At 36.1% G+C, this 18,486-nt stretch overlaps 1 protein-coding gene across 1 annotated transcript in view; it reads left to right on the top strand.

Moving 5' to 3' along the window:
• CNTN5 (contactin 5) overlaps positions 1–18,486 on the top strand; it is a 269,554-nt gene that overhangs the window by 16,297 nt on the left and 234,771 nt on the right. The window contains exon 4 of the mRNA XM_075499526.1: positions 4,916–5,091. Coding sequence (XP_075355641.1) covers positions 4,916–5,091 — 176 coding nt within the window. The remainder of the gene's footprint in view (positions 1–4,915; positions 5,092–18,486) is intronic.

The raw sequence follows: 18,486 nt of genomic DNA, 5'->3' as shown, positions 1-18,486 counted from the left end.
TTAAATTACATGACTGTGCAATACAGGATACTGTATTGCACTGTGGCTGAGCCAAATCTGGTGTCTTTTCACTCACAAGTCCACCATTTTATTCCTTTGCAACCATTGTCTGTTGCCTATTTTTCCATATGGACTATTATGCCACAGATATCTACTCTACAGATCTGTTATGACACACCTGTGAGTCTGAGAGTTCAGTTATTAATGGTGCCTACTTACAGGTGGGAACAGTATGTTGCAGTCACCTTATCCATTTGCTATATCTGACTCTGCTTGTATTTTATACAAATTACAAGTGATGTAGGAGGGCTGGGGGAACATATGGTTGACTTTTTTTTCCATACACCCTTTATCTTTTCTCATAGAGTCATTCTTCAATTACAAAGGGAACATAAGGACTGTTATCATTGTGTTTTGTCACAGGTGACAATCATCAACTTTGCATTTTATTTTTTACCTATTACACTTATTTCACTTGTGCATTCTTTAGCATTCTGGATGAATTCTCCTTAGACTTATTTGAATTACAAAGCCTGCATTTCTATGGCTGGAAGAAATTCAGAGGCAGTACGATCTTTAGATATCCCCATCACAACAGCACTGAATCTGTCTCTTTGCAACAGATGTGAACCATTAAATGGATCTGATGCATGGCACAACCTTCCCAAACAGCACAGGCATTACTAAAACATGTAACATGGGATAAGGAATAAGCAGCTAGAAATTTGTCAAACAAATTGCATGAACTCCTCACCATGTGGGATGAAAGTTAATTACATTCCTTGTGTAATTTCTATTACATATTTTTTACTTTGTTGATTAAAAAATACGTATATTAGTTCCACACACTGTTAAAGTGCTATCAGTCCATTAAACATAGCATGCAACCATGGGGAAAAGACACAAATTCCCACCAAAAGAGGGGAATCCTATGTTCAGTCCTCCCAGACAACCTCATTATTCTTCTGCAGATTTTCTCTTTGGAGAACTGATGTCATCTCCTTTCTTTCTTGGTCCAACCATTTTTTGTATTTTCCCAGTGGAAATGCAATGAACAAATACAGACTTTCAGCATATCTTAAAGGGCGGCTACAAAGAGGATAGAGGCTCTCTCTTCACAAGGAGCCACATGGAGAAGGCAAGGGGCAACAGATACAAGAGAGGTTTCATACAAGAGAGGTTTCATCTCAATATAAGAAAGAAATTTTTTACTGTGAGAACAATTATTCACTGGAACAACCTCCTCAGGGATGTGGCAGAGTCCCCATCACTGGAGGTTTTCCAGATGCAATTGAACAAGATGCTAAATGATCTCATCTAGGCCCCCTTTCCCATGAAAGATTGGACCAAATGATCTTTCGAGGTCCCTTCCGACCTGGGCTGTTTTATGATTTTGTGATATCCATTCCTTCAGGTCTCCAGAGATTAATTGGTTTCAGCAGCCTCATAAACAAACTGTCCTGACTGCTGTTCATGCAAGGAAAGCTTTGACCCAAAAGGCCTAATTCTAACAGCTTAGCTTCTAACAGTTTAACTTCTCCTCCTCCTGTTCCTGCCACTTGCCTGTACAGCATATGCAATACACACTACCATTCAGGGGAAGGGAAAAGCAATATAAATTACTTTGTGAGGAATATACTGTTCTCCAGGGCAGGTGCAGAGGGAATTTAGCCTCAAAAAAGGCTATAGATAGACAAAGGTTGTTGTATGTCACTGCCCAACCTTTGGCATATGAAACAGTGAGGAGAAGGGATATTTCCATATCACCAAAGACCCTGTCCTATTATCTGCAAGCACTGGACAATAGAGATCTTTATTTACATGGGCTGTGAGACCCATGCTACTAAAAATTATTTTCAGCCAAAACCAAAGCACAGTACAACTCTTCTTTTTTTAAAAAACTACATTAAAAGAACATTTAAAGCACTCAAAAATTCTAAAATTAAGTTGTCTCTGCCATTTTAATTCATTTTGTTAGTCTGTATAACTTATGACATATGTTTACTAATTCTTTTTTTTGCTAGGACATTACTTCATTTTAGCAGAACGGAGAATACTCACATCATTTCAGATTTTCTTCTTCCTTGCAAAGAGCTTTTTTCCCCTAGTTCAAGCTCTACCCTGAAATAACAATTTTTAACTTCTTGGGTTCCAGTCATTAAGGTATCTAGATGCATTGATTTAGGGAATCAGTCCCTGAGATAAACTGATTCCATTTGCTCAGAATTTCTGCAAATCATACTTTAGTGTCACAAGTCAGGACCCGTACAATGAAGAACATAACTGAGACACCTTTCATGAGGAATACAGATATTCACAAGCTTCCTGTGGGATCTCACAGGTCACCACTGCCACTGAGTTAAAGGCAGGTGCAGAATTCCCTGAGATGCTGCTTCACTACACTGCTTTCACTGATTGTGAAACACTGCGTTTCCTATTTTACTTACGACACATATAAGCTGGTTATAAATTTTTTGTCAGTATCATTTCCTGATAGAAAAGGCAGTGGAAAAAATTTTTAAAAATTACTTTCTGTCTGCTTAAGCCAAATTGGAATATTTTGAAATGTTATCTGCCACTGGCCTTCAAGAAAAATGTAGCTGATTTTCCCTATCAGTTCGTTACCTTTTAAGTACTTCGTTTGGGTTTCTGCCCTCCCAGGTCAGTCAGGGTACCTAGAAGAAAACATGTCACACAATTCATGTTGCTTTTCCTCTAACGCGCTTGGACTATATGAGGGGAATGCAATCATTCAGGATGGACCCCAAGTTATATAGGCAGGCAGCCATCAAGATCCAAAGTTCTGGGGTAGCATTACAAAAACATATTTCTGCATTGAATTTAACTGAAAATGAAACTAAGTGAAGGTGGCTAATTAAAGCAAACTGAATTTTGTGTCCATTCCTATTTGGAAATGCCAAAACATGTAATTTTGACTTTTTCCTTATCTAAATCTCCCATCATTTCTGGATCAATTAATTTTGCATTTTTATTTCTCATATATATATATGAGAATATATACGTAAAAGTTAATTTTCATTTTGATTTCATTCAAATCTTAAATCATTAATAAATTGTTCAAGATGAAAACTTCCTCTTCGTTTTAGCTCTGCTACGTATGAATCTCTTTAAAAGTGTACTGAATCTTACAACATTTCCCTAATAACCTTTGCAATATAAAGATATTGTCAACAGTGTTTCATTTCTTATATTAAGTGAAGCAGGGGTCCTCTGCAATCAAAAGTCCAATCATGAAAGAAAGGGGCAAATAATAGTTTCACAGTTCATCTTAATTCTGGCAATTCTGACCTTTGCATTAAGAAAAATTCAGAGCTACTTCAGCTGAATTCTGCTGTCTGTACCTCAGTCATCATGAATTTTAACAAGATAGGGTGAACTGATAATCATTTTGCTTTATTAAAGTTGCCTCTGGAATCTAGATGTTGCCAAGTTCTTCCAGTCTTTGCTAAACCCTGGCAAAGCTTGGAAGTGCCTGGCAATTTCCTGAGGCAACTTTGAAATTGCAGAATGACTGCGAACCAGCAATGAATTAAATATCTGTGCATCATAATAACTGTGCCATACCTGTTTACACTGCTTATCTCTTCTTTGCATTCTTGTAACAATTTCATGTTCTATATAGTTTGACACAAAAGCAAATCTAAAAAGTCTTCTTATGTGGATTATTTATTATTCTTTAATTGAGATATTGCACCCCCCCAGAGGTTATTCCAAAGAGCTGGAGTCTATTAATCTACCACACAAAATCTTTTCTCTTGCAGCCAGTGAACTATTGCAGGGTTTGTTGTTTCAGTCTTTGGAGATGAATGAGAGGGGTGAGGCTTTCTGGCAGAGAATATCCAGGGGAAAAAAACAAAACAAGCCCCAAAACCTACTCACACAGCAGAAAAATCATGAAACTCTTAGGTTACTTCTGAAACCTCAGAAAAAGAAGAGTTCATTCGGGAATTATTCAATGCTTTGGCTCAGGTGTGATACTTTCTAATGTATTTCCTACAGCCTGGCTTGTTCCACCTTATCTTCATTCCCATCCCTGTCTTTACTGTTGAGGCTTCTCATTTCACTCCCAAACACCTCCCAGACTTAGCATTCCCTCTGCCAACTCCTCATTTGATCTTAGTTTCCATTTACCTGGTAGCTGCCAACCAATACCCTTGACCAGCCGCCAGCTAATTCCAGTCTCTCCTGTCCCAGTCTGTGTATACTGATCCAGCTGATATTATTGTGCTTCTGTCCATTGCCAACATCCTGTATTTCATAAGAGCCTACGCACATCAATCTACCTCCCTGCTCCTCAAAGGCCTTGCTCTTCTACTTTGTGTCTTTAAATCAGGTTTCTCCATTTTGTGGGCCCAGAAGAGCAAATGCTGAAAGAAGGGAAAAGCAGGGTTCCTTGCTCTCACGCCGTGCAGAGTCAGCTCTACGAATTCTCTAAGCTCATCTGGGCCTAAGGCTTTAATGATAAGACATGAATGGAAACTGTGATTATCATAAGTACGGTCAAAGTCCTATTTTTGACAGAAAGGCTGTATCTGTTCTCCAGGTTTCAAGTCTGAAGCCTTTGTGGATGATAGTTTTTTTGGTGGGAAAAAAAAAGAAAAAAAAAAGAAGTTACTAATTTGATTCAGCATAGGCAAAGCAAAATATATGCTTTCTCTTCAGAGATTGAAGATCTGTTTTACTTGTGTTTTTTCAGCAAAGCTTAGGTTTTGTCAGGCACGCATTGTGGACCACGTCCATCCAAAGCTTTGCCAAAGGGACGGGTTACTGCAGAGGGTATCTTTGAGTAGCTGTCCTCCTCAGCAGCAGCCCGGGCTGTCAGGTTCTGTATACTAAGCTTGATGGGTTCCTTTGGCCATAAAATGCTCAAGGAGTTTCTTTCTTTTTTCCTAAGATGGCTTCGAAATGGAACTGAAATCGACATTGAAAGTGATTATCGCTTCAGTTTAATAGAAGGAAGTTTGATCATCAACAACCCCAGTGAAATGAAGGATTCTGGACAGTATCAGTGTTTAACCACCAACACGTTTGGCAGTATTTTAAGCAGAGAGGCTGTTCTTCAGTTTGCATGTGAGTAACGATTTTTTTAACATGGATAAATCAGATCTTTACATTGCTTGATAAGGCTCTAAATTGTAATTTGAATACATTATACAAGTTGCACTGTCCACTGACTTTATTGGACTAGGATCTCAAAATTAGAAATAAAATGCTTAGTGGGAAAGTGGTTTTCTATGGCCTTTTTACTTTTAAAATAGAACTAACTATCAGGGAAAATAACTGCAGTACATGATGCCAAGTGCTATCCGTTAATGACGTACTCGAATACTCCGCAATGATATATTTCACTCATTGCTAGTTACCTGAAACATGTATAATTTTGCCACAGTGCCTGTGCAGGAAAGAAAGAACTGTAAACTTAGGAACAGAGTGGGATAAACTGCCTATATATCTGTAGGATAGTCTCCACCTACAACTATGTGTGTGTGAGCATAGTTTTGTATGTATATATGCATATAAATATACATGTTTTATGTCCATGTTTATGCATACGTATCATGCATGCATTCATACGAGACCGAGATTTTTTTTGTAGTTGTTAATGGAAACTGAAAATGTCATAGCTTTTGAAATCCTTCACTACAACATGCTTTCCAGAAGCTATCAACAATTCATGATCCCGAGTAAAGGCATGTGGTCTATCTCTAGCATGCTCTTTTTCAAACATAGTATCAGGAAAAACAGGGCCAGAATTTCAGATATTCTACCTCCAACCCTGACTTCCCTTCAGCACTGTACAGGAAGGCAACCAACACCTTTTTAGTGCTTTATCTAGTTAAATCCTACCATGAGGCATTTTTAAGAGGCAGGGATGCAAAAAGAACTCCATCCTAATTTCTCAGATCCTGCTGAAAATAGGACATTACCATGAAACATGTGGCAGATCTTCATATACCCACAACTGGAAAACAGTGGGGTTAAGGACAAGTTGCCTACCTGCATGTCTACTAACACATCTGGTGGTGTGGAGAACTCAGCAGAGATAGTGTGGGGTCTGAGATTCTCCCTTAATCCACCCCTCCCTGGTAAAGTCAGACCTCTCAAATCTATAGCTTTAGTCTTATCTGTTGCAGATCCTATCAAGGTATTTGTTAGCAAGATCATGGCAGTGTCCACCTACTTCTGAGCTGGGAACAATACTGACATTTGTCAAAGTTTCCTCATGCCTGGGCAGTATGTTTAAAACTCTAAACATCGTATAAGTGGTCTTATCACAGTGTTATCAGAACTCAGTCTTAAAACATAGCGCTCAGAAAATTCTGCTACATTTTTTCTTTTAGACAAGAAAACTGTCATAAAACAAATCACTTGGTTAGAGAACCTGACAACTGGTAAATATAGGTAGATCCAGAGCTCTGAACCCCAGATTTCTGTTCCCATTTCAGGAGCATGGCTAACAGGTGGCCATTTGACCTCCAGCTGAAAAAAAAATACAGAGAAAGTGAGAGCTGGAGCTCAAACAACAGAAAGCCTATGAGTTTCAGTAGCTATATCCATAGTTCATTCAGGACCCATGTGCTTCTAGTTACAATATTATCTCCTTCCATAAAACAAATTTAGATAAGGTTGTAAAAAAAAGAATAAGACAGAAGAGGTTGTGTTTGCTGGGTTTATTTTTATTGGATTTTAAAATTATTATTAGCTTGCACACCTGCTTTTGCAGGTATCAAAGTTGTTATACTACAATGGCTTGAATATGATTTCTGTTCATTAAAGTATTTACTTGGGAGTAATGAAAGTTTCTCAGTCAAGGTTAATGGAGGAATGCTAGCTGGAAGCGCTGAGGTGTAGCAAACAATGCTGCAGAACTTGTCAGAGAAGAGGCTATTATAGGCACATAGAAATCTTTCAAAAAGGATAGGGAGTCATAATTGTTGAAGTTCTTTTAGAATTTTGTGAGCAACCCCTTCACAAGAGCAATTTCAAGTTCAATGTGTATTTGTAGTTCAACGTCTTTGTAGAGTGACACTCCTCCGCTCTTTAATTTAATTCTTCAAATCCCTGATATTAAATGGCTGATGTTTTCCTATTGAAACAATATTTGCATCATGCAGCAACTCACAGTATAAATTGGTGTCACCATACTGTAAACTCATAGCAACCTATCAGAAGCTTATATCACAGAAATGTGTTAACAAGTCAGATCCAAAGTAAATTTAAAATATTTTCATTGTGCTTTCAGCTTTAAAATATCTAAGACACTGTCCTGAATTTGACCAGATTATTCAGATAAATTTTCTTGAAGCAAAGAACACAATACTTTTGTCCTGATATCTTGGGTGATAAAAGTTTACACTGGTTCCCAAAGTGCTAATACTCTTTATTTCCTTCAGGAAAATGAAATGTGCTTTTCTGATGCTTAAAGGGAAGATCTTTACAGCATGAAGGATGGGTTTACGATTTAAAACATAGTATTTTGCAGATCTCTTACTTCGTATCTAGAAAAACTTCTGTTGTGTAATCACAATCTTTCTGAAAGAAATTAGGAAATTTTCCATATTAAGATATTTTAATCAAGTAATATATAACATCTCATTTATTAATATCTCTTTTTCTTGCATTTAAATTCATTAATTACCTGAAAACAACCTTGGGTGAGGTAGTATACAATTAAATGGTCTTTAGATTAGACTATGTTCATACAGTAATTAGCATTGAGCTCTAAAGCATTATATAGATAGGTAGAGATGGGCTTGACAGAGATTAGCTTACATTACACTGAAATAAATATAAGAATTTTTAAAATGTCATGCTTGTGATGAAATACTGTCAGATAAAATTTCAGTATAGTTGAAGTAGGACATTTTATAGTATTGCTTGTTAACAGCAGACTTGCAAGTCTCCAGTTATTTTCACTAAGACAGAAAGTAAAGCCTTTAAAAAGATTTTTGTAAGGAAAGGTCTTAACCTTAAAGTAATTAAAGTAATTGGTGCCCTGCAATTTTACTGGGCTCTAATGACTTGAAGGGTAATTTATAATCCCAAAGATAAACCAAGGCATTTCTGATTATGAGATACAGAGCTACACATAATGGCATTCAGTTTCCCTTTTTTCACTGAAAGACATGGACTCCAGAAGCTTAAAAACTTACCACTTTCACAGAAAAATTTAAAAAATTAAGTTTATGGACTTGCTTGAATGCATGGCTTGTACTGCTGTGCAAAATAGTTACATCTTTGCAGCTGTAAGAGCTGTTCTAATTAAAGAGAGAAATGGCATACAGCTCAAAGGGAAACAACAGGGACCATTAAACAAAGCCTTTGACACTGTCTTACAGGAAAAAGCATGTGCTGTAATGTGCCTATGCAAAATATCACGAAACTTGAAAAAGGAGAACATGTTTATTGCATTGGCTCTTAGTTTTCTCGCAATTGCATGGCCAAAAGCCCAGTTGCTATGGTTATTATCATGTAGTTCTGTATTGGTGATGCATTACAAATATAAATGTTTATGTACGATATCATTTAAATATGTGTGCAGAATTAAAATAGGACTTTGAAATACTTATACAATGTCTTTGGATTTGAAAGAGAAAGAGATATAAAAGGAACATTATTTTATACATCTTCAGAAATATGACATTTGAAATAGCCTCCTATATCACTGGCTATTTTTATGGAGCAAAGTGGAAAGACCAGTTATGTGCAGTTAAAGGTCCGCTCAAAACTTTAAACTATCAAATAGCAAATTATTAACTAGCAAATATTTATGAAGATTTAAACACAGAAGAAGTTCTCTTTTTCTCTCTCCTTTGCATTTCCTATGATCTCTCATGCCCAAGGTCATGCTGGTTTATGCTATTTTAAGAAAGTAAGGGGGAAAAAAAAAAGATAAAAAAACCCCATGCTGTAACAGAAATTAAGGAGAAATATATTTTTCAATAAAAGCAAATATTTGCCAGGAAATTCTTTTCAATAAAATTTTATGCAGAAAAATTGGGGAAAAAAGCCCAAAGAGAACACTGACAAAATGTCAGGCAAATCAGAATTCTTGCTCACAAAAATCGTATGTTTAAAGTCACATTTCAGAAGTTTGCTCATAGCAAGTTGTTAAAAAGATAAAAAGCTATCAGTTTGCTACAGCTTCAAATGTCATTTATACTCCACAATCACAAGGAATAGTTCATATACAAAGTATATTGTTTTCTTAACAAGATTCTAATCAGCTCCTTAAAATGTAAGAGCATTAGAGGAATAATTACTGAATTCCTTTAGCCCATCTTAATGAATTTTGTAGTTCTGGGTATGGCTAGCTCTATGGAAGAGTTATTCAAATCACAAACACATCTTTAAAGATTCTGCAGTCAATGGAAACAGAAAAGGGAAAGATAGTTTTTCTAGCTTAAGTTTTTACTGCATTAGGAAAAAATGTGTATATATGAAGGCAAGAGCATCAGCCAAACAGAGCAACCATAGCAAACTTACAGTTGCTGCAAGCAGAAACCTAACTTTGTTGAACACCTAGGAATTTTAAAGAAGTGCACATCAAAACTGTTCTGAGGATATGGAACTTAATAACAAAATGTAAAAGTTTTATGAGTAAAACTTTAGTAAAAGTTTTAGTGCGTAACTTACGCACTAAGTACACATACATTGTTAGATGGTTTTAGTTTGGTCTCTTATCTCCTCTCATTTCTGTTGTTAGAAATTTCTGTAACCTAAAGGGAGGATTTAAAAATTAAACTTTAATATTAATTTCTCATTGTTGGCTACTTTTGGCACATGTACATGAGATAAAACAGAATAAGTGACTTGAACCTGATGGGAAATTGAAAAAAATACAGAGATTCCAAATTGACTAAATCTACCTTACTGCACAACAGCTGCATATTTTTGTGCTGGGTTCCACAGCCTCTCTTTGGAACAGTGTGCTACAACTTTGGTTACAGCAGTGCATGTATTTTGTGCTTACCTTTGCCATGTACAATCTCTGTATTCCATTAGGTCACAAAACAAAATCGCTTTTCTCTATCTGTGGATTATTCAACCTTTCACAAGCCTACCACCTCCATGATATTTACAGCCTGGGCTAAAAAAAATACAGAAGTGGTAGGGGGAAATAACATCTCACCTGTCATTTATGGAACTCCTCAGTGCAATTTTATTAATCTGATTGTCACTAGCCTCTTTGTATCATTTTCCTTTTTTTTTATTAAATCTATTTTCTCATTTAATCTACGAGAAGGGTATTGATTAGATACAATTTAAATGTCCTTTTCAAATTGATGAGCTACCATGACTGTCCAGTGATGTACAGAATAAGAAGTCAGCTATGATACAGACATATAAATCAATAGTTTTCTGGGGAGACAGCCTGTGCACTGCCCATTCCGTCACGACACACTTCTGACAGCCTGTTAACGAGTTCACGTCCTAAGAAATGAGCTTACTGATCCATGTTTTCTTTTTTGCCATCATGCTTCCTGGACATCTTTGTCAGTTTACTCCATAATTTCCTAGCATTAATTTGTAAAGAGTTGATTTATTACAACCCTCTAGACATGAGAAAAACCTTGATTTCTCATGTTAATTCAAGAACATGCAATGTAACAAAATGTTTGATTGCATTACAATATCAATATTTGCTTCTAAACCTTACAAAGCTAAACAGTATTAAATACTATAAAAGAAAGATGAGAACAAGCTGAAGTAGGAAAAGAAATCAGAATGCAACTAGTCATACTTTCATTTTTAAAAATGTCCCTGATCATCCTGTAATACAGCCTAAGTTGGGCATTGCTTTGCTCTGAAACCATCATAGCAATGTGAAGAATATTACTATGTTGGTTAAGAATAGCTACAGCTCCAATAGTGATTTGCACTATAAAACTTTTGGATTTTTTTTCTGCATAATTCCAAGTTGCTGTTTGAGGGACATGCATGCTTAAGATACACCTGCAAACCAGGTGTATATGACAGAAAAAGTTCATTGTATATAGGACTGGTTGCATTTTATTCATAAATAGTTTATTAATTGAAGAATGTAATGCAGTGAACCTGAAATGAATATGAATTTGTGTCACACTCCACAAAGAATTTCAGCTAAATGAAGACTGAGGAAATTGTGTTATCTTACTGAAGGAAGGGATCTGACTTCTAGTTCAGATGTGGAGCCTCTGCTTCCTATCTCTTCCATTATTTGTGCAAGGTGGGACAATTTCACAAGGACAGACTGTGAGATCCTTCTTACAAAATGAGATTTCAAGGCTAAGGTCTTCAGTGACTGTAGGACTTGTATCAAACCCCCGGGCCACAGTTTCCCACATAAATGTTCAAACCACTTGCACATATCTACTTTACAATTCTGCAAATCTAGCTCTTTCTTTTGTTAAGAGAATCAGAAGGGGTTTAAAACTGAAAGATATGTATTTTTTCATATAAAAATGGTGAAAAAACAAAGCTTTGAGTCAAATTAGAACTTGTTTAATTTCAACTTTGGAAAACCAAGTTATTTGAATTTTAGCTGTAGTGATACTTGCTTTGTTGTTTATACAAACATTCAGCTTATACAACTAAGTTCAATGGTGCAAGATGCTAAGAACTTTGGCCCTAGTCTGAAAAAAAGTTTCATCTTAAAATATTTGCATAATCTTTTTGAAGTTGATGGGATGATGTACGTGTTTAAAATTAAGCACATGCTTAAACTCTTTGTTGTTGTTAAACATGAGGATTTCTAAAGCAAGAGTTGGAACAGTCTGTATGGATTTGTTACCATAGTGTCATCATGACAGACACATAATAGGTTTAATTAAGCCTTCTGCCATTCATTTCTTGATCCTTTCTTTCTTAAAGTGAATAAATATCTTAGAATAATGAACTTCATGCCTTAAAAATAGCAGAGCTCATTACAACTCCTTTTATCCAGCAGTTCTCAAAGAAGCTTTCCTGTTGGAAAAGATAGATCTGGTTTCATCATTGTGGCTATGGTGAATCTTTGATGAAACCCTGCCTTCGACCTTGCTTTACATAGGTGAATCTTTCATCCAAGTCAGAAAGAAAGTCTGGAAAAATAAATAAAATCAGCACTTGAGAGGTCACCTAAAACTGTGAAGACAGCATCCACTGTTTTTGACAAGAATGGCAAAATGAATGAATGTTTACCTGTTGTTCAAATTTCCCAACAGACCATTAATGAGTATTGCCAGACAGTAAACCTTATGGGATTTCGACTGTATTCAGGAGTGATATCCACTGAAAGCTTCAGGAAAAAAATACACACCTTGTCTCCTGGAACTCCCCTTCCACACAAAGCATGCAGCATGTCTTCAGAAGTGGTCTCCTGACCCTATCTGCAGTGACTTGTCTATAATAGTGTAAGACCAGCAAAGAGCTCTGGTAGACTTGCTGTGTGTATTTCTGTCCCTTTGGTTCTGCTTTGGAAGCTGTCTGAGAATGGCAGTAAGATTCTATTTTTCCATTGCTACATCAGCATTCAGAGAACAGCTGCCTTGCCCCTGTATTAGATCACTTAAAGAGCAGAGGAAACCCGATTCTTTTCTACCTACAAAAGCAAATGCTTTCTTTCCTTGAAGACAAGAGGAGGGTGGGGAAATTCTTTTTTATCTTCTCTCTGCTGCCTTGAATCAATATCTTGTCAGTTCCAAAAGGGGTTCTTTGTCTATGCTAGTAAATTAAACATTCCCTCGCACTGAGAACAAATCATATGGAAAGGTCTGCATCCATACTTCTAAACTCTTTTATCTTCCAAGACACAGATGTCTTTTGGGAATGGCCCCTAGTCACTCCTGCTAACACCCAAAATGTGACAAGAATTGTCTTGGAGAAGATTGTGGTCCCACCAAAGAATCCTGTGGACACTTCTAACACTGTGACAGTGTCTGTGATGAAAGTCCAGTGCAGGAGAGTATTTCTTGATACTTTTCACTATACTAGTATAGACAAAGTCTGAGTATCTATCTTGAATCGAGAATCTTCAGCATAGGAGGGAAAATGCATACACTGCATCTATAATATGTGAATCAGACATGCCATAGTTGTCTATAATAATGTAATTTTTTGACTTTTACTATGTGAAGAAAATTAAGAAAAATTTTAATGCTAAAAAGCACTAAACGAAGCTACTCAATTTTTGGTCTAGTCTGTGTCCATCCTTCCTTAATTCTCAGTCTGCATCTTGATGTTTCAGTTATAAAATACTTGGGAAAGACATCTTCAGATAGGAGATTAAGTCTGAAGAATCCCAGCTACACATGAAGTCTTTCTGTAGGGTGACACTCAGGAATATGAGAAGACCGTACTAACCAGCACTGTGTTCCACAGGTATTCTGTAAGGCAAAAATATGAGACTTTCCTTGTTCTCCTGAAATAAGCTGGTTACTCTGAGTGTGTCCTTAAAAACAACTAAGTCATTCCTTCACGTCATCCATTTGGCTTTTCTGTGGTGAAATCACACACTACCTCAGCCTGAGAGGGGCATTTTTACAAAGCTGAGAGCCAAAACTCAGGAAGCTCTAAAACAGCAACCCAGAAACATTTGTTCTTTTGCATGGTAGTATTAGAATGAAGGCAGCTTGAAAAGTTAAGGTCAGATCCCTAATTAGGGATTATACATCAATACAGTGCAAATTTGACTCTCTTTATAATAAGTTACTAGTTAAGAAAGGGTATCAATTCTGGATGTACTCCATTGAGCAACATTTATTATCTCATTCCATTTGAATTGCACATAGGCGTAACTTCAACCTCATTGATCATCATATCCATCAAACACCAAAAAAGTTATGATTATTTCAAAGTATTCAAATGGAAATGAGATTTATTAGTCTTGTCAAGTTCACTTATTGCTACATAAGTTTTGATGACAAAAAAGTATTCTGAGGTTTAAGTTCTGCTCAGTCTTCAACTCTGAAAATGTTCTTTAAACAATACATTTTATATTTTGTGTTCTGTGGAAGCATTAATAGAAATCAGCTATGTAGGGAGACACAGTTTGAAATAGAATTACAGCAATCATTTAAAGATGCATCGTACATCTACTGACTTCTCATTTTAGCATTGTGCATTTCTCTGCAGGACTGGAAGGCTGGTGTTTAACCTGCCTATAACCTACTTACCTATCTTTCACAATCTAATCTATCATGCTAATGAACCATTAGTCTTGGCATTTAAATATAGATGACAATAATTAAGAGTAGCATTACTAAATAGGATAAATTTTAAAAGGCTGAAGGAGAATTCTGTGGCAAGACCAGACAACACTTTCTAAATTTCCTTTGCAAGCTCTAACTCAGATTGACTTTTGCCATTATCATGTCATCTCTCTACTTACAGCCTTCCAGGTGTTTCAGATTGTGGTGAGCAGTACTCTACTTCTTTCAAACTGAAGGTGTAGTTTTACTTGAAATTTATTGCATGGTATTTGTAATACTACCATGGCATTCGTGCCCTCGCTATGCTCCCTCCATTATCCTGACACAGCTGTATTGTGGCTTTCCTGAGAAGCAGATCAGGCTCCTGATCTGGATGAGAAATAAACTTGTCTGACAGGTTATTCTTCTGTACATAAATGCAGGTGCACAGGCACTTGTGATAGCACAAGGGAGAGAACAGCACAAGGTTGGAACGGAAGAATAAAGAAGTGCACAGGGCATTTAAGCTGACGTACTCAGAACAGCACTGAATATAAAAGCAGTGGAGTCCCTTTTGATAATACTTTTGGAACTCGGGGAGGAAATTTCTAGGACAGAGTTAAGTTCTAGCTGAGTTAATAACACTGCAGAGGCGGTATTAAGTTTAAGAAAAGCCTACAATGAATGAAGGAGATTGATCATCAAAGAAAACAACATCTGGGAGGTTGTGAAACATATGGATAAAGTGAGAATTAGCAGAAGTCAAGCTGAGTTAGACTGACAAAAGAAATTAAAAGAAATACAGTAAGCTTTTTAGCTAGCTTAATAAAAATTAATAAGAAAAGATGACGGGACAGAATTAAAGTTACTCTGCATATGACCCCAAATTCAATGGTTGCCTTTCTTTGGTTTTCCATAAGGACAGAATAGCTTATACAGCTGATTCCATATGAAGCATGAGATACGAGAAAAGGAAAGATATGTAGTCAGTTTGGGGATGGAAGAAGACAAGAAAGGTAAAAGTCAATCCACACTTAAAACGTACTAGTGGCTAAAAGCTGAAGCTCCTACAATATCCATGAGTTCTATTAATAAAGTTTAGTACTTCAGAGATATAACTTCAGAACAGTGTGCAGTTCCAGGGCCAATTTGTCCTTTGTTCTTCTTGATATTTTCACTAGTGTTCAGAGCACAATGATAAAATTAATTAAATTATCTAATGCTACAAAGATGGGAAGTATTGTCAACATAGAAGTTGTATTCTCAACTGTAATAATTACACATTTTATTTGTAATGTTTTGCATTCAAAGTCATGAACGTGGTAATATCACTGTCATTTTGCATAGCATTTCTTGTAATTATTTTAAGGATTAAATCAAAACAAGCTCAAAGCATAATTTCTCACCAGTGACAATGGTAACATTAAAAGCATCCTCTGATGACCACCATGTGATGATAATGTCAAGTCCCCAAAAATGATAGTCTTAAATTCAGTGATATTGGGTAGATGTGTTACATCTGCACACCAGGACCCAGAAGTTCATAATTTCTTCTGTACTGGTTTTAAAAGTCAGATAACAGAAGTTGTTTTCATAGAACATGGTACATACATAAAAAGGAGCAAATCCTCTCTATAAAACATATTGTAACCTGTCTCTGTATACAAATGCACACACACAGCTAAACAATAAAAAAACAAAACAAACGCTTTAATTAGGTTTCAGCCCTATATCTCATCAAGCATGGAAATATGTAAAAATGCCCTCAGGATTCTATAAATATGTAAATCCTGAGCCCACCCACCTACCCACTCCATACACCACACTAATTAAAAGACAATGCATTAAGTCAGAAACTTATACACTGTGTGTCTAACTACACATTAAATATTACACTGAATTTTATTAGAGTTGCAAGGTCAAACATCCGAGCTACGAGATGAGGGATTTATCGTTGTCTATGCAATCTGAATTTCACCTTGCATGCAGGAGTCCTACAATATAGATTTGTCACACAATCACTTTTTTTTTTTTACATTAGACCCCCTAGACTCTTTCAGGTCACAGGAAAAATACTGCTCACTTACTGACCAGTGTTCTATTTTCTATTGTTCAGTTCACAGCCCCCCACCTTCATTAATTCAGACTATTCAAAACCTACTCTGAAGACAAAATTAATTTCCTCAGAAGCTTTTTATGGTGCTCATCATTACAGCATCCAAGTGCTTCATGAACATTAATACATTTATTTTTACAGTGTCCCTGTGCAGTGAATAGTTATTACTATCTCCTTTTTATAAATGGAAAACTAAGACATAAGAGATTAATGTAAAATATCCAGTAGTCTGGGGAGCTGTACGTGAGCTCAGGAGGAGCTGCTTTTCCCAAGTGCTTAGCAGAGCCAGAACTGATCACTTTCCTATTCATCACTCTGACCAATCTTTTTCTCAGACTTTGTATCAGTCGTATCTCAATCTTGCATCTGGTTTCTGATCTCTCTCCTACTATCGATGAGGCATCTGATCCCATTTGTGGTTTCCTTACTTACTGAAAGCATCTATTTGACTAAAAAGGATAGTAACATCTTTCTAGTTCTCTTTTAGTCTCCGTGTGCTCATTTTGTTTCATTGCCTGCAGTTTCTCTATCTCATATTTCCCAATTCCAGGCTCCTAAGCTCAGTTTCCTTCCCTGTCCTTATTCAATACCTTCTATAGCGTGCTTTTTCCATCCATAACCTTCTGCATCCTTAAGAGAGTAAATGAACATTTAGTTATTTTTTAACTAAAACTGGGAGTAACTGAAACAGGATCTTCTAATGGAAAGTGTTGGCCATCTTAATCACAGTAGTTGCTACATGTTGTGTTTATAATAATGGATGGATTTCTTGACAGTACAAATATCCATTGACAGAATGAATTTTTTTAATTAGAAAAATTCTATATATCTTCAGGCTAAATAACTTAAATTGCTACTCCATTAGCTCTCATAAGCAAAGTGGGTCAAGGCTTTGAATGGCAAACTGTTACAGTACGTTGAGTAGGAAGTTCTACTGATAATTCAGTAGCTGGTACTTTCTCTTTTAAATTATTAAATCATTACTGCAGAACACACTATAATGAAACAAGTGCTCCTTGGATAAATTTCTGCCTGGAAAGGCATTTCTACTTAAATACTTGCCATTTATCAACATTGTCTTTACTATGAGGTCCCAACCATCTGCCTCGCTCCTCATTAACATAACAGCGATTAGCTGTGACCTGTGTTTTGTTTGGTGACTGCAAGATTTTGAGATTTTAAGATAGCCTTTATTCAGTCACATCATCTGAATTCCACTGCCATTTTACTGTGCTACTGCCTTCTCCATCTCCTGTCCTTGCCTACTATGTTCCTTTACAGCTTACAAATGAAAGGCTATTGATCCATCTAAACTAGAGCATAGGAAATATAGAAAATCTTAATTTATGATCATCACTACCCATGACAAACTGTAAATATGGATAAGAACTCTTTTAAGATTTTTCTTTGCTTGTTTCACTGCTGGTATATAAGGTCTGGTAATGTGTACTAATGTGATATTGGAAGTGGCACCTCTTTTAATTTTTACTTAACTCTTAAAACTGTTGTTACCTCATTAAAATCATATCTGCTAAAAAAAGTGGAAGCTTCATAGATAAAATCTGTCAGTGAATGTAAAAGTTGAACTGGAATATTGGTAAGAAAATCATAGCTAGCTGAACAAAAGACACTAAGTATTCTCAAGTCAAGATTGCCTTGTGGCAATCTCAACAGAGGAGCCAATCCTTCAAGTACTTCATCCTGCAAAACACAATCACCAGCAGTTCACTCTTGAGTCACTGGCATTGCATTCAGGATAAAGATCTTTGCCGCATATTTTGGTCAAAGTTCTCTGAAATGTACAGAGTTGTGTACTATGTGAACAAAGGATGTTTAAAAACTGAGATACTAGTTCCACAGGAGATTTAAGCACTTCATATTTTTTTAATACAAATTTGATCTTTTTATTATTTCTTTCACAATAAAATTCCAAAGCAATATGTTTCGGAGTCAATGAAATACGTTTTTTTAATAATACCAAATTGTTTTGTACAGCTTGGTTAAGAAAATCTTATTATAGTGAAGAAAAATAATTTTTGCCACACCAAGTACTTCAAGTTTGGCTTTGTATTATACTAAAAATATATGCAATTCATATGTATATGTAATACGTACTTAGACATGGTAAAACTTGACTCAGCATTGTGAAAACAAAAAGTCTAAATGACTTTTTTATGCATAAGACTGTTCTTACAAAAT

The sequence above is a fragment of the Mycteria americana genome, chromosome 1 (assembly GCF_035582795.1).
Source record: "Mycteria americana isolate JAX WOST 10 ecotype Jacksonville Zoo and Gardens chromosome 1, USCA_MyAme_1.0, whole genome shotgun sequence".
NCBI classification, from domain to species: domain Eukaryota; kingdom Metazoa; phylum Chordata; class Aves; order Ciconiiformes; family Ciconiidae; genus Mycteria; species Mycteria americana.
Note: the sequence above shows the minus strand (reverse complement) of the source record. Positions and strands in the feature narration are given on the sequence as shown.